This window comes from Mustela erminea, chromosome 4, assembly GCF_009829155.1.
Source record: "Mustela erminea isolate mMusErm1 chromosome 4, mMusErm1.Pri, whole genome shotgun sequence".
In the NCBI taxonomy this organism is placed as follows: Eukaryota; Metazoa; Chordata; class Mammalia; order Carnivora; family Mustelidae; genus Mustela; species Mustela erminea.
In genome coordinates this window covers 119466338-119480500 of record NC_045617.1, presented here as the reverse complement: position 1 = coordinate 119480500, position 14163 = coordinate 119466338, and the positions used below count along the sequence as shown (strand labels likewise).

Genomic DNA, 14163 nt, shown 5'->3' with positions numbered 1-14163 from the left:
AAAAATGCCTAATTGTTTCATTTCTAATTATTACTCTTTTATTTCTTCTTATACAGAATTTGGTGATATAAGGCACCTTTATTTATATCTCACTGTTTTTCGTCAAATATTTTTTTAGTAGGCTCCATGCCTAACATGGGGTTTGAACTCATGACCCTGAGATCAAGAGTCTCATGTCCTATTGACTGAGCCAGCCAGGCACCTTTAAATCTTAATGTTAAGGACAATTTCCCTAATCATTTCACATTAAGTCTAATGGTAGATATTTTGCTGATATGCTGTTTTTTTTTTAAAGATTTTATTTATTTATTTGACAGAGAGATGGAGAGCACAAGTAAGCAGAGCAGCAGGCAGAGGGAGAGAGAGAGAAGCAGGCTCTCTGCTGAGCTGGGAGACTGATGCGGGGCTCAACCCCAGGACCCTTGAATCATGACCTGAGCTGAAGGCACTTAACCAACTGAGCCACCCAGGCACCGCATGATATCCTGTTTTATTACAGAGGGATTTGGAAATACACTTAAGGGATGGGGAATTGCAGAAATTCCTCTGGTGTTTATTGTTAAAATTATAGAATTTATATCATTGGATTAAATAATATATTGTATTAGATAAAGAATTTCTCATGTTCTGAAGTAGTCCTGCATTATAATATTAACATTTCTTGATTCCTTACTATGTGCGAAGTTTTGTTTTAAGAGAGTCACAAATACTCAATATCATCCCAGTTAGATTTCCCAATAAACCAATGACATAATGATCTCCATACTATGTGAGAGAAAATAAATTACAGTGGGTTAAAAAAAATCTAGAAGTAGTAGAAAGGAGCTTTCTAAACCTGTGCCTGACCACTTCGCTATAATGCATCTTTTTACCTAATAGAAAACCTCAATTAAATATTTCGTATGCTTTTACTCAATTCATCAACACTGTATTTAAGTACTTGATATATTTGTTGGAAATTATATTTGTTTTGTTATTGTCTTTCTTAGGTTGTGAGTTCTGTGGGAGTATTTTTACTTTATTTCAGGAACTATATATTTCAGGAGTATATGTACTTCATTTCAGGGACTATCTGTATTGTTTGATGGGACAATTTGCTGTTTAACAGTTACCAAAAATATGTATGTATGTTAAATTGAAAAAAAAAAAAGATGGTTCCCGATAACTTAATTGATCTACTCAAAACTCTCAGATCTATAAGTTTCTAAAGCATTTTACACAGCGCTCCCATTTCACCCTCAAGAATTACTGATATGCAGGTGCTACAATCCCCATTTCAAAAATGAAGAAATCGTGGCACAGAAAGGCAAGTAAAGTTGTGTAAAGTTGTACACCTACTTCCACGCCTCATCTAGTATGAAACGCAGAGACCCTTAGTCCATACCCTTTCTTATTCTAAAAGCTACAGAACCACTGAAAGGAACCACACCATATACTTTGCAAAACTGCATTAACTCCCAGGGCTAATTTTGAGTTCTGGGATGGGCAGTTTAATCCCCCCAAGTCATTAACACACTGCTTAGGACCTTCTCTGTCCCACAACATGTCCATGCAAGGGGGATGGCATTCCACCATCATTGCCACCAGGGAATGACATTCCTTGGGATCAATTCCTAGGGAGGAAAGTATATTAAAAAAAATCAAGCCTTATGACTCACCCAGTTGCTCAAAATGAGGATCCCTTTCCTTATACTCTCTTTAGTGAATCTTAACACCTTAAAGAATCATGTGCTTTATGCCAAACTTCTGTCTGGTGAGTATCAATTCCTGCTTATTGGTTCCTATTTCAGAATCTGGCCACACCCAGGGAATAAGGAAGCCTGTCCAAGCTCATCATCTCTGATATTTTAGGAGTGGAGCCCATTGAGTGAGAGCTGCTCTGACTGCAAGTGTCTCAGCCCCCATCCTTTCCCAGGCTCCAGGATGGTGGTCTTGAGGATCACTGAGGTCCCAGGGATGGCAGCCCTCATGATGTCCTTGGTGATGCTGAGCTCCCCTTTGGTTCACAGCAGAGACAGCCCAGGTAAGTGCAGAGCTGCTCCTCTTGGAGAACCCAGCTCAGGGAATGACCTTAGGGAGTTTTCCATGTGGGCCCAGTCCCTGAGAAAGACTTTGGGGCTCTGACATGGTGCAGGCACTGCTATTCTCACCAGAGAGAGAAGGAGACGAGGGTGCGCCTGTAATGGGGACAATGGTACCTGGTGGTCTGGAGTGATTTTGGAGGGACAAGGTTCTCACAAAAGGGTCACCAAAGTGACATTTCAACATTCACCAAAGATCAGAAAGGGGAAATTAGGGTTAGTCTGCATTGTCCAAGATCTGAAGATCACCCTGTAGAATCAGCGCTCCAGGTAAGGGCCCTTTCCACAGAACCAGGCAGGAACAGTCACTGGAACCAGTGAGGAACCAATGATGGCCAGAGCAGCAGGGGAGGGTGATGAGGACAAGCTGTGGTTAAGACCAACGGGATACCAGTGCAGCTGATTGTCCCTCACATCAGGAATTGGATCAGGGCACATCAGGACAGGCCAGAGAAGAAGTGGGAAACAGGAAATGACCTCTTCTTCACCATGAAGAAGACCATTTGTGATAGAATGGTGAATTTGTTTATGTTAAAATTTCCCAACCTCCTCATCCCCATCCATAAGGCCAGCCCCACTTTCTCCTGAGGATCAGGTACTCTCAGGTTCCTTCCTTAATTTCCAGGGATAAAAGCATTTGAAACTCCCAAATTCATCTGCTCAAATTCTATCCCAATGTACTCATTTCTCAGGTAGAGAGAAGGGAAAATTTCAGACATTTCTGACTCAGATGGGCAGAGAGTTAGACAGGGCAGCTCAGCTGTGGGCTCATGCCTGCCATGAGAGAAAAAATGGAGAAACGAGAGTCCTAGACAGCCAGAGGAACTGTGGAAGTAGCTGGTGAGATGGGACAGCGTCCCACAAGAGGTGACAGGAGAGGCAACTCTATTGTGGGGCCCAGGGACAGTGGTGCTGATATGAGTACGTTGAAAAAGGGGCTGGGGTATCCTTTGGAGTGAACAGCGAGAAGTGTGGTGTGGTAGGAGAGGTGGGATGAGATGGAGAACCCAGTGGATTCAGATTTAAGAAGAACAAATATAGTCTCATTACCTTGTGAGAGAGACTGCTATGGGGAGCAAGCAAGTGGACCAGGAGCTCTCTACACAGTTTTGATGCTGAGGAACTCATTACTAAGTGAAATATGAGTCCTGGAAACTTGGACCCAATGGGTTGGGCATATTCCTCCAACTTCTTATGCCTCCAACTCCTCAAGATTTCTTCAACTTCCAACAGAGCAAAAATAAAAAGAGACAAAAGGGGAGATGCTGAAGTTGTTAAGAAAACACTAGTGACTATTGGGTCATGAAGAAAACTTTGGAGAAAGAAAGCATCCAACTCATGGATGAAACAGAACTGTAGCTCCAACAGCCACTTGAAACATTCCTTGTTCATGACATTTGCCACTCTGGCATTGAAGCCTTGGGACTCTAACCTATCACACACCTGGGAGGCAGAAGACACCTGGGGATTTAATCTACTGTTTAGTCCACTTCTTCTATCTCCCTTTCCCAAGTTAAAGACGAGGTGGAAAGAAAAAAATTATCAATATTAAGTTAATAAAAGCTCCTTTTCAAGCACTAATGTTGTGCCTCAAAAGGCAGCTCCATTTGAGCCATTCTGAACAAACTAGGGTTCGGTCCTTTGTGTTTCTCTTCGTCTCCACATAATTTAAGCCATCATAGCTTGACAAGGGGAAGGGCTTTAACCTCCAGTGACCAGGACCAGATACTATGCTCTAGGTTTTATTTATAACATTTTATTTAATTTTAACATAGTCCTTCAAGGTAAATAATAAAAATAATAGTAACATCCTTTTTTACAGGTGGAAATGGTGAGAGTCTAACTTAAAGTTGCTTTACTTGCCAGAATTAAAGCAAAAATAAACTACTGGGACTACAACAGAAGTTTTTTAAAAGCCCACTGCTTTGAAAAAAAAAAAATCAAAACCATTATTCAGAACTAACAGAACTGTATCCTCATTGAAAAACAGGTGGGGAAAACTCTCAGTGGACCAGGAAATGGAGTTCATTCAATGTGGGGGAGTAGAGCAGCAGTATCAGCAGTAGGCTGATGGAAGACAGAGAGCACAGACTCCAAAGTGGATGGGGCCAGGGGTTCAGAGGCTGAGGGGCAGAGCCCAGAGCAAGAACGGTTTGGTAGAGCTGAGAGAACTGAAGTGCTACTGTAGCACAGCCCTTGTAGTCTAAAGTTGTATAGGGCTCCCTGAGATTTGTGTGGTGCCTCTCTTCTTCCCTGAGCAACCAGTTGAGCAACTTCAAGTTGGGGCATGTGGAGCCCTAAGGAAGGACAAGGACTCTGATAAGACCACCCAGATCAACTCTTATCATCTCTGCAGAGACAGAGATGATGGTCAGACCCCCTCACACTTCTTCCTACTGTTTGGATGGCCTGTTAAGGCCCTTTGACAGCCACTCAGAAAGACTCCTGAGTGGAGGAAGGAGCTTTGTCTGGAGCTTGGGCTCCCGGAGCTCAGCCCTGAAATCACAGTGTGAGCCTTGTGTTGACCTGTTCTTCAAACATCCTTTACTTCTGCCACTGTGCAGCATTGTCCTCATTTCTGTGGTCTGGGCAGTTGTGTGATAAATTCATTCTGGACTTTCCATTTATGATACACTTTAAGTCACACAGAGAAGCTGCAATTTAAAGACTCTTTCAACAGCCAGCTGTAGAGCCCCAATTAGATTCCAGGCAGCCAGCAATTTATAATCAATTCTTTGCTGGTAGTATTACCTTGATAACAAAATCAGACAAAGACAACCCTAGAAAAGAAAACTGCAGGCCAATATTCATAATGAATATATATTCAAGATTCTCAAAAGAATACAAACAAACCAAATTCATATTAAAGGAATTATACACCATGACTAAGTGGGATTTATCCCTGGGATGCAAGCAAATTTGAACATAAGCAAATAAATCAATCGATGAGATACACCATGCTAACAAACGGAAAGGGAAAAACAATACATGATCATCTCAACAGACACAGAAAAAGCAGTTGAGAAAGTTCAACATCCATTCGTGATTAAACTCTCAACAAAAATGTAGAGGGACCTTAACCTCAACATAATAAAGGCCATAGATGAAAAGCCCACAGCCTATCTTATCAATGGGGGAAAACTGAGAGCTTTCCAAAATCTGGTTCAAGCCAAGGATGCCCACTCTTGCGTCCTCTTTTCAATGTAAGATAATCCTAGACAGAGCAATTAGACAAGAAAAAGACATAAAAGATATCCAAATCAGAAAAGAAGAAATAGAATTATCCCTGTTTGTGGATGACATGTTCAGGTAGACAGAAAACCTTTGAGACTCAACAAAAAAAACTATTAGAACATACCAATGAATCCAGTAAAAACAGAACAAATCCAGTAAACTTGCAGGATAGGAAATCAAAATACAAACATCAATCACCTTTCTATGCACAAAGAACTATCCAAACTGAAGTTAAGAAAACAATCACACACACACACACACACACACACACACACACACACACAAACAATCACAAAAATAAAGAAAGAAAACAATCACACACAATAGCAACAAAAAGTATAAAATACTTAGGAATAAACTTAACCAAAGAAGTAAGAAGAAATGGAAATTACCGAAAAATTGGTAAAATAAATCAAAGAAGACACAGATAAATGAAGACATCCACGTTCATGGACTAGAAGAATGTTCATACAACCTAAAGTTACATACAGATTCTATGCCATCCCTTTCGAACCTCCAACGGGGTTCTTTACAAAAGTACAATGGGACAATTCTAAAAGTCGTTTGGAATTACAAAAGACCCTGAATGATCAAGACAATCTTGAGCAAGAAGAACACAGCATCACATTTCCTGATTTCAAAATGTATTACAGTGCTACAGTGATCAAAACACTATGATGCTGGCATAAATTCAGATATATAGGCAACAGTGGAATATAATAGACATCCAGAAATAAATCCATATATCTACAGTCAACTGATATTCAACAAGAGTGCCAAGAACGTACAATAAAGGAAAGACATTCTTCAATAAGTGATATTGAGAAAACTGGATATCCACATGCAGAATAATAAAATAGGACCCTTATCTCATACCATATACTAAAATCAACTCAAAATTGATTAAAAATTTATGTAAAATTCAAAATTATAAAACTCCTAGAAGAAAACATAAAGGAAAACCTTCTTGACACTGGTCTACACAATGATTTTTTTGGATACAACATCAAAAACACAAGCAACAAGCAAAAACAGACCAACTGAAAAGCTTTTGCACAGAAAAGGAAACAATACAGTGAAAAGGCAACCTATGGAATGGGGAGAAAATATTTGCAAACCATGTATTCGAAATGCAGGAGTTCATGTAACTCAATAGAAAAAAAAAATCCTGATTTAAAAAAACAGCAAAGAATCTGAATAGACATTTCTCCAAAGAAGACATACAGTGGTTAACATGTATATGAAGAAGTGCTCAACATTACTAATGAATTTACTAATTCACTTTACTAATTATCAACTTCACTAATACAAATTAAAACCACAGTGAGGTATCATCTCACACCTGTTAGAATGGATAGAATCAAAAGGTGGAAGATTAATGATGCTAGGATGTGGCAAAAAGAGAACCAGATACAGCTGTGAGAATATAAGTTGGTGCAGCTACTATGGTAAATGGTATGGAGGTGCCTCAAAAAATTAAAAAGAGGACTGCCATATGATCCAGCAATCTCACTTCTGGGCATATATCCAGAAGAAATGAAATCTGGATTTTGAAAAGATACCAGCTCTTCTCTGTTCATTTCAGTACTATTCTCAAAACCAATATATGGACACAACTTAAATGTCCAAGAACAGATGAATGAATAAAGAAAATATGGTATATATATACACAATGCAATACTCTTCAGCCTTTAAAAAGAAGGAAATCCTGACATTTGCAACAACATGGATAAACCTGTAGGACATTATGTTCAGTGAAATGAGCCAGATGTAGAAAGACAAATACTGCATGATCTTACTTATATGTGAAATCTGAAATAGTCAAATTGATAGAAATGGTTACAGGAGCTGGAGGAGGTGAAAATAGGGAGATATTTTTCAAGGAGTACTACGTTTCAGTTATAGGTAAGTTCTGGAGAACCGTGTACAGCAGTGTGACTATAGTTGACAATATTATATTGTGTACTTGAACTCTTAGGTGGTCTCACCAAAGAAGGAGAAAAAAGGACAATTAGTAACTGTATGAGATGATGAATATATCGATTGACTTCAGAATATTTCACAATGTACACATATATCAGACCATCAGGTTTCACACCTTAAATATATATGATTTTATTGTCAAATATATGTCAGTAAAGCTGGAAACATGTTAAAAAACAAAACCAATTTTCTGCTTATTCTTTGATTTATAAGAATTTACTAAGGCGGGGTGCCTGGGTGGCGCCTCTGCCTTCGGCTCAGGTCAGGATCTCTGGGTCCTGGGATCGAGCCCCACGTGGAGCCCCACATCGGGCCCTCTGCTCAGTGGGGAGCCTGCTTCCTCCTCTCTCTCTGCCTGCCTCTCTGCCTACTTGTGATCTCTGTCTGTCAAATAAATAAATAAAATCTTAAAAAAAAAAGAATTTACTAAGGCTTAGGTTAGGTGCTGTATACAAATATGAATAAAAGAGAAACTTGCCTTAAAATGTTCAAGTGTAAAGAACAGGACAGGACATGGGGGAAAAATCAAATTGTCTGTGTGTCCCTAATGGGACCATTGTGATAAGATTCTAAAATACACAGAGAATGCACTCACCCACTCTAGTGGATTTCCTACATAGTTTTTGTTCTTATGCATTCTTTCAAGATAGATACTTCTTGTGCCTATATTTTTAATATTTCTACTATAAAGTGTACAACCATTTGGTTTCATCTAATGGTTACATAACACTCCATGATCCAGGGCCACCTGGGTGGCTGACTCGGTTGAGCATCTGACTCTTGATCTCAGCTCAGGTCATGATCTCAAGGTCCTGAGCTCGAACCCCATGCCAGCTCCATGCTCAGCGGGGAGTCTGTCTGGGATCCTCTCTCCTTGCTCCTCTGCCCTCCTCCGTTCATGCTTTCTCTCTAAATAAATAAATAAATAAATAAATAAAATCTTTAACAAAATATTCCATGGTACACATCGACAAGAGATTTTAGGTGTTTGCTGTCCCAGGTATGATCACACCAACTGATTCCTGCCAATTTCTCAGGGTCATAAATAATGCCACAGGCAGCCGCAGCCCCTACTTGTCCCTTTATGGACCTGTGTGGACATTCTAGACCTCTAACAAGTTGTGGGAGTGCTGAGTCATATGGCATACATCTCTTCAAGTTGACCAAGTGTCCTTCTAGCCATGGGAGGGTGGGCGGCTACACTCCATATGATGCTTTCTCCACACCACCAAGCACCAGCATGGACCTATCCAGACTCTAACTGTTCCGAGTCTAACAGATCTCAGTCTCATTACTTTCTGAAGTTTCTTCCCACTGGTGAGCTGCAGTCTGCCTTGCAAGTTTCCTCTCCTATAAATTCCCATTCCCACTCCTTACCCAGTTCCCTATCACTGTATAGTGTATTTCTATTCTGTCTCTTAACTTCTTAGTGGTGCCCTTTGCATAGCTCTTTGTGATTTTATGTTTGTTTAAGAAATGCTTCCTGGGGCGCCTGGGTGGCTCAGTGATTTGGGCTGCTGCCTTCGGCTCGGGTCATGATCTCAGGGTCCTGGGATCGAGCCCCGCATCGGGCTCCCTGCTCTGCAGGAAGCCTGCTTCCCTCTCTCTCTCTCTCTGCCTGCCTCTCTGCCTGCTTCTGATCTCTCTCTGTCAAATAAATAAATAAAATCTTTAAAAAAAAAAAAAAAAGAAATGCTTCCTCACCCCCATATTCATTATTATATTCCCCTATACATTCTTTTTGTTTAAAGGTTTTATTTATTTATTTATTTGTTTGTTTGTTTCGCGGGGTGGGGGCAGGGGGAGGGGCAGCCAGAGGCTGAGGGAGAATCAGGCTCCCACCCCCACACAGCGGGGAGCGTGATGGGGGACTTGATCCCCGATTCTGGCATCAGGGCCTGAGCCACCCAGGCGCCCCTCTCCCAGACATTCTTCCATTCACCTCCTGGTTTACTCCCCGCAGATCTTTACGTCTACCAGAGGCGGAGCACCTGCTTGGAGTTAAACGGGACGCACCGCTTCCTGGAGCAATACACCTACAACCGAGAGTTGTTCGTCCAGTTCGACAGCGCCGCGGGGGTGTTTGTCGCCGAGTCCGAGCTGGGCCGCATAACTGCCAGGAACTGGAACATCCAGAGGGAGTTCCTGTACCTGAGACGGAGCGCCGTGGACTCCGTGTGCAAGCACAACTTCGACCTGGACGAGGGTTTCACGCTGAAGCGCCGAGGTGACAGGGCGGGTCTGAAGCAGCCACTCTGCACGGGGTGGACTTGGGCAGCAGAGGCGGGAGCGGCCGACGGGACCCGGAGTCCGCAAGGAGCCCAGGGGCCAGGCCAGCGCGGCAAGGGGCCAGACTACCCCGCTGGGCAGACAGGAAAGAGCCAGCAGCATTGGGTTTGCGGATTTTGCGACAACCCTTTTTTGTTTTTTTCCTGGTAGAGAAAGCCCGGAGACAGGTTAAAATCAAGAACAGATCAAGCTGGGGCACCTGGGTGGCTCAGTGGGTTAAGCCTCTGCCTTCAGCTTGGGTCATGGTCTCAGGGTTCTGGGATCAAGTCCTGCATTGGGCTCTCTGCTCAGCAGGGAGCCTGCTTCCTCCTCTCTTTCTGCCTACTTGTGATCTCCATCTGTCAAATAAATAAAGAAATAATCTAAAAATTTTTTTTTAAAAACCAACAACAGACCAAGCTACTTTATTTCTTCTCCCAGCTATCTATCTATCTATCTATCTATCATCTATCAGAGAGAAAGAGAGTTCGAGCACAAGCAGGGGGAGAGGCAGGCAGAGGGAGAAGCAGGCTCTGCACCCAGCAAGGAGTCCTATGTGGACTCTATCCCAGGGTTCATGAAGATCATGAAGGCAGCCTAGGGTAGATGCTTAACCAACTAAGCCACCCAGGCATCCCATTTTCTCCTCTTCTTTTTTTTTTTTTTTTAAGATTTTATTTATTTGACAGATAGAGATCAGAAGTACGCAGAGAGAGAGAGAGGAGGAAGCAGGCTCTCCGCGGAGCGGACAGCCCGATGCGGGGCTCGATCCCAGGACCCTGGGATCATGACCCGAGCCGAAGGCAGAGGCTTTAACCCACTGAGCCACCCAGGCGCCCCTTCTCCTCTTCTTTTCAAGGAGAATATCAGACTGCTAGATCAGAGGAAATCTAGGGGCTGAATATATTCTGATTCCAAGATAATATCTGGCAGGATTATATACCTTTTTGAACAAGATGAGAAAAATGTAAATTCAGGTAGCCTCATTACTGGTCCAATATTTCTGCTCAAAGAATATTAATCACTGTCAACCTACATTTCTGGCAGAAGTGTTGTAGAGCACCAACTGACCCTCTCCTGTTCTTCTTTGCTCTTGCATTATTGGGTATGACAAGGTCATTCTTAGAACATTTGAATGTTTTATTCCTTTTTTCTACTGGGTTCCCCATCTCCTGCCTCTAAGTAGCTTATTAGGGGATAGGAGTCATCTTTAACATCTGAGAAGTCTGTTTGGCAAGAAAGCCGCTCAATGCACTGCATTGGCTGTCTCAGCTGTCCTAACAAGAGTCTTTTCCCCTCCCAGTCCAGCCTCAAGTGCACGTTTCCCCCTCTAAGAAGGGGCACCCGCAGCACCACAACCTGCTTGTTTGCCACGTGTCAGATTTCTACCCAGGCCACATTCAAGTCCGCTGGTTCTTGAATGGACAGGAGGAAACAGCTGGGGTTTTATCCACCAACTTGATGCATAATGGAGACTGGACATTCCAGATCCTGGTGATGCTGGAAATGACCCCCCAGCAGGGAGACGTTTACAGCTGCCAAGTGGAGCACCCCAGCCTGGACAGTCCTGTCACCGTGGAGTGGAGTGAGTTACTCCCTGATGACCCTCCAAGCCCCAGGCTCAAAGGTCCACTCATTTTGTCTTGTGTCACTGCACAACGCTACCCTGTGATCCTCAGCAACCTAGGGCCTCAGCCTTGGCTGGGAGCAGGGAAGATCTGGCAATCCTCATACATATTTATCCTGCCCCGGTCGGGAGGCGGGGGGCGGGGGGGAACATCTAAGGAATCTCTCTGTGTCAAAAAACAAACAAACAGACAAACAAACAAACAAAACAGAAAGGCAGTCACCTTCATGACTGGTCCTCAGACATGGAAATGCCTCTCCCTTCAGCCTCCCTTCAGTCCCTTAAGCTTGGACTTAATGCCTGACCTAAAACCAGCATTTCCTCCTGTGGAAGCCAGAACTCTGAGGCCCTAAACTTTAGAGTGCTTTCCACACCTACTCCTTCTCCATAGTGACTCCGCACTTGGCCTTCTCCCCTTCCTTTTCCCTCCGTGGCAGATTAGATCAGGCTCCTGGTGTCAGACAGGGCCCTGGGGTGGATGCACATGGAGGCGGGGAGTCACCCTGACTTCTGTTCTCCCCAGGGCTACAAGCTGATTCTGCCCGGAGCAAGATGCTGGCTGGAGTCGGAGGCTTTGTGCTAGGATTCATTGCCCTCGGAATGAGCTTCATCCTCCGTTTTCGAAGCCAGAGAGGTAAGAAACTTCTGGAAAGTGGTTGATACTGTCTTTCCACCGTGTCACTATTCTTCAGTAGGGACGTTTTCACAGAAAAGAAAAACAACAGAGCAAAAGAGGCCACTGAAATCAGACTCTGATGAGGCAAAGACAGCCCTGTAGGGAGGAAGACGCGTAGCCGTAGCCCGAGATCGGGTCCAGTAAGACAGGGCGCCAGATAGCCTGTTCTTCAGGGTGTTCTCTTGGGTCTGGGGACTCACACCTGCAGAGCGGGCCCTGCTTTCATTCCCAGTGACATGGGGACACCGGTGGAAATGTTCGGATAACTTTCCAAGATGTCATTGCTCCTTACTCTCCCAATGACCAATCCATCTTCCCTTTCACTTTCATTTCAGGATGACAGGAACCTCAGCCAACAGGTGGTATTTCTGCTCCCTTTTTCTTTCTTGGATATAATTCATTTCATTGCAACACGAGATTGGGAGCATTCATGAGTGTGCTGTGTTCAGTCAGGATAGATCACAGGACGTGCCCGGACAATAGGAGAAACTGTGAGGCTGCTCCTTTCTCTCAAATTGAGCCCAAATGCCCCCAACTCTTGTTCCTATTTTCCTCTTTAAGTGGGTGTGGCTACAGAGCATGACTTTGCCCCACTGCTGAAGGAACTCCAGAAACTCTACCATTTTTCATTAAGTCAACATTTAACCTCTTGCTATAATTTTTTTCTCCCCTGGGACTCTAGACAGAAAGGAATTGTAGACTTTAAGCTTGGATTGTTTTAAATTCTTCTTCTGGGGCACCTGAGAGTCTCACTTGGTTAAGCATCTACCTTTGGCTCAGGTCATGATCTCGGGGTCCTGGGCTCAAGACCCGCATTGGGCTCCCGCCTCAGTGGGGAGCCTCCTTCTCCCTCTCACTCTGTTCCTCCCCCTCCCCACCACTGGTGCTTTCTCTCAAATAAATAAATAAAATCTTTAAAAGTAAATATAAATAAATGAATAATTATTCTTCTTCCTCTTTTCCTCCTCCTCCTCCTCCTCTCTCCTCTCCCCCTCCTTCTCCTCCTCCTTCTTTTTCTTCACAGGGCTCCTGAACTGATCTCAGACATCACATGTAGCCTTGGAAAAAGCAGTTCTGATATTCCTGTTGTCCAGCAACCTCCCACATCCAGAAAGGACATAATGGCTAAATTGTGCTCCCTTAGGCCAGTTTCTGAGTCTCTGCATTTTATTTCAACATACTTTCTCTTTCTCAAGTTCTTCCAGTCTATAGAGTGACCTTTCCTGAGGAACATAAACCATCTAAACCGAATGTTGCTTTTCTTTTTTTTTTTTTTTTTTTGAGAGGAAATAGATGGTCATGGGCCATGCTTACGGTTGAAGGGTTTGGTGATCACTGGACAAGTCACTGTTGTTTTATCTAGTCATGGAGAAATAAACTTCTTGATGGTGATCAGTTCTCCCTATTGAGCCGGAGGCCAACTGATAGTGGACCCCCTAAAATTTGCTTTATATCATTGTAGATGACCAAGTTCATGCTGCATTCTTACCAGTGAAGGGTGGAACCATTACCCCTAGAAATTCCATGTGGAAAAGACACTGAGCTTGGACTTGACATTCATACAGGACTGATAAAGTGATAAAGTATGCCAGTCACTAAGAATATGCTTTCCAAGTATAAAAACCAACAGAAGATCAGAATTGTATATACAGGTGTAATATGTTAATATTATAGTTCTTTTTTAATACTATTCACATCGAGGCATAAAAACAGACTTACCCCATGACTCTCTGTTTATCAGATCACCCGAAATTCTTTCCCTTCCTGAGTCAGGAAATATATCTCCAGTTCCCAAAGGGCCAAAGACAAGTGTATACCAGATTTTTAAAAATTTTTTTATTGTTTTATTTTAGTCACCATACAGTACATCATTAGTTTTTGATGTAGTGTTCCATGATTCATTGTTTGCATATAATACCTGCTCCATGCAATCCATGCCTTCCTTAATACCTACCTACAGGTTCATCTCCCTCCCCTCTAAAACCCTCAGTTTGTTTCCCAGAGTCCATAGTCTCTCATGGTTCATTTCTCACTTCGATTTCCTCCCCTTCATTTTTCCCTTCTCCTAATGTCCTCCATGTTATTCCTTATGTTCCACAAATAAATGAAACCTTGTGACAACTGACTTTCTCTGCTTGCTTATTTCACTCAACATAATGTCCTCCAGTCCCACCCATGTTGATGCAAAATTTGGGTATTCATCCTTTCTGGGGGCTGAGTAATATTCTATTGTGTATATGGACCACATATTTTTTATCCGTTCGTCTGTTGAAGGGAATCTTGGCTCTTTCCAC

The 14163-nt window shown here is 42.9% G+C and overlaps 1 protein-coding gene across 2 annotated transcripts; it reads left to right on the top strand.

Moving 5' to 3' along the window:
- Positions 1-1859: 1859 nt before the first annotated feature.
- LOC116588934 (HLA class II histocompatibility antigen, DP beta 1 chain-like) lies at positions 1860-13758 on the top strand. Of its 2 annotated transcripts, none has more exons than XM_032340696.1 (5): positions 1860-2023; positions 9262-9525; positions 10870-11151; positions 11717-11827; positions 12894-13758. In XM_032340696.1, the coding sequence occupies exons 1-5, from the start codon at positions 1924-1926 to the stop codon at positions 12905-12907; spliced, it is 771 nt and encodes a 256-aa protein (XP_032196587.1). In that variant the 5' UTR covers positions 1860-1923; the 3' UTR covers positions 12908-13758. The 2 variants fall into 2 exon arrangements, with proteins under 2 accessions (XP_032196587.1, XP_032196588.1); XM_032340697.1 differs by lacking the exon at positions 12894-13758 and adding an exon at positions 12205-12644.
- Positions 13759-14163: the final 405 nt, after the last annotated feature.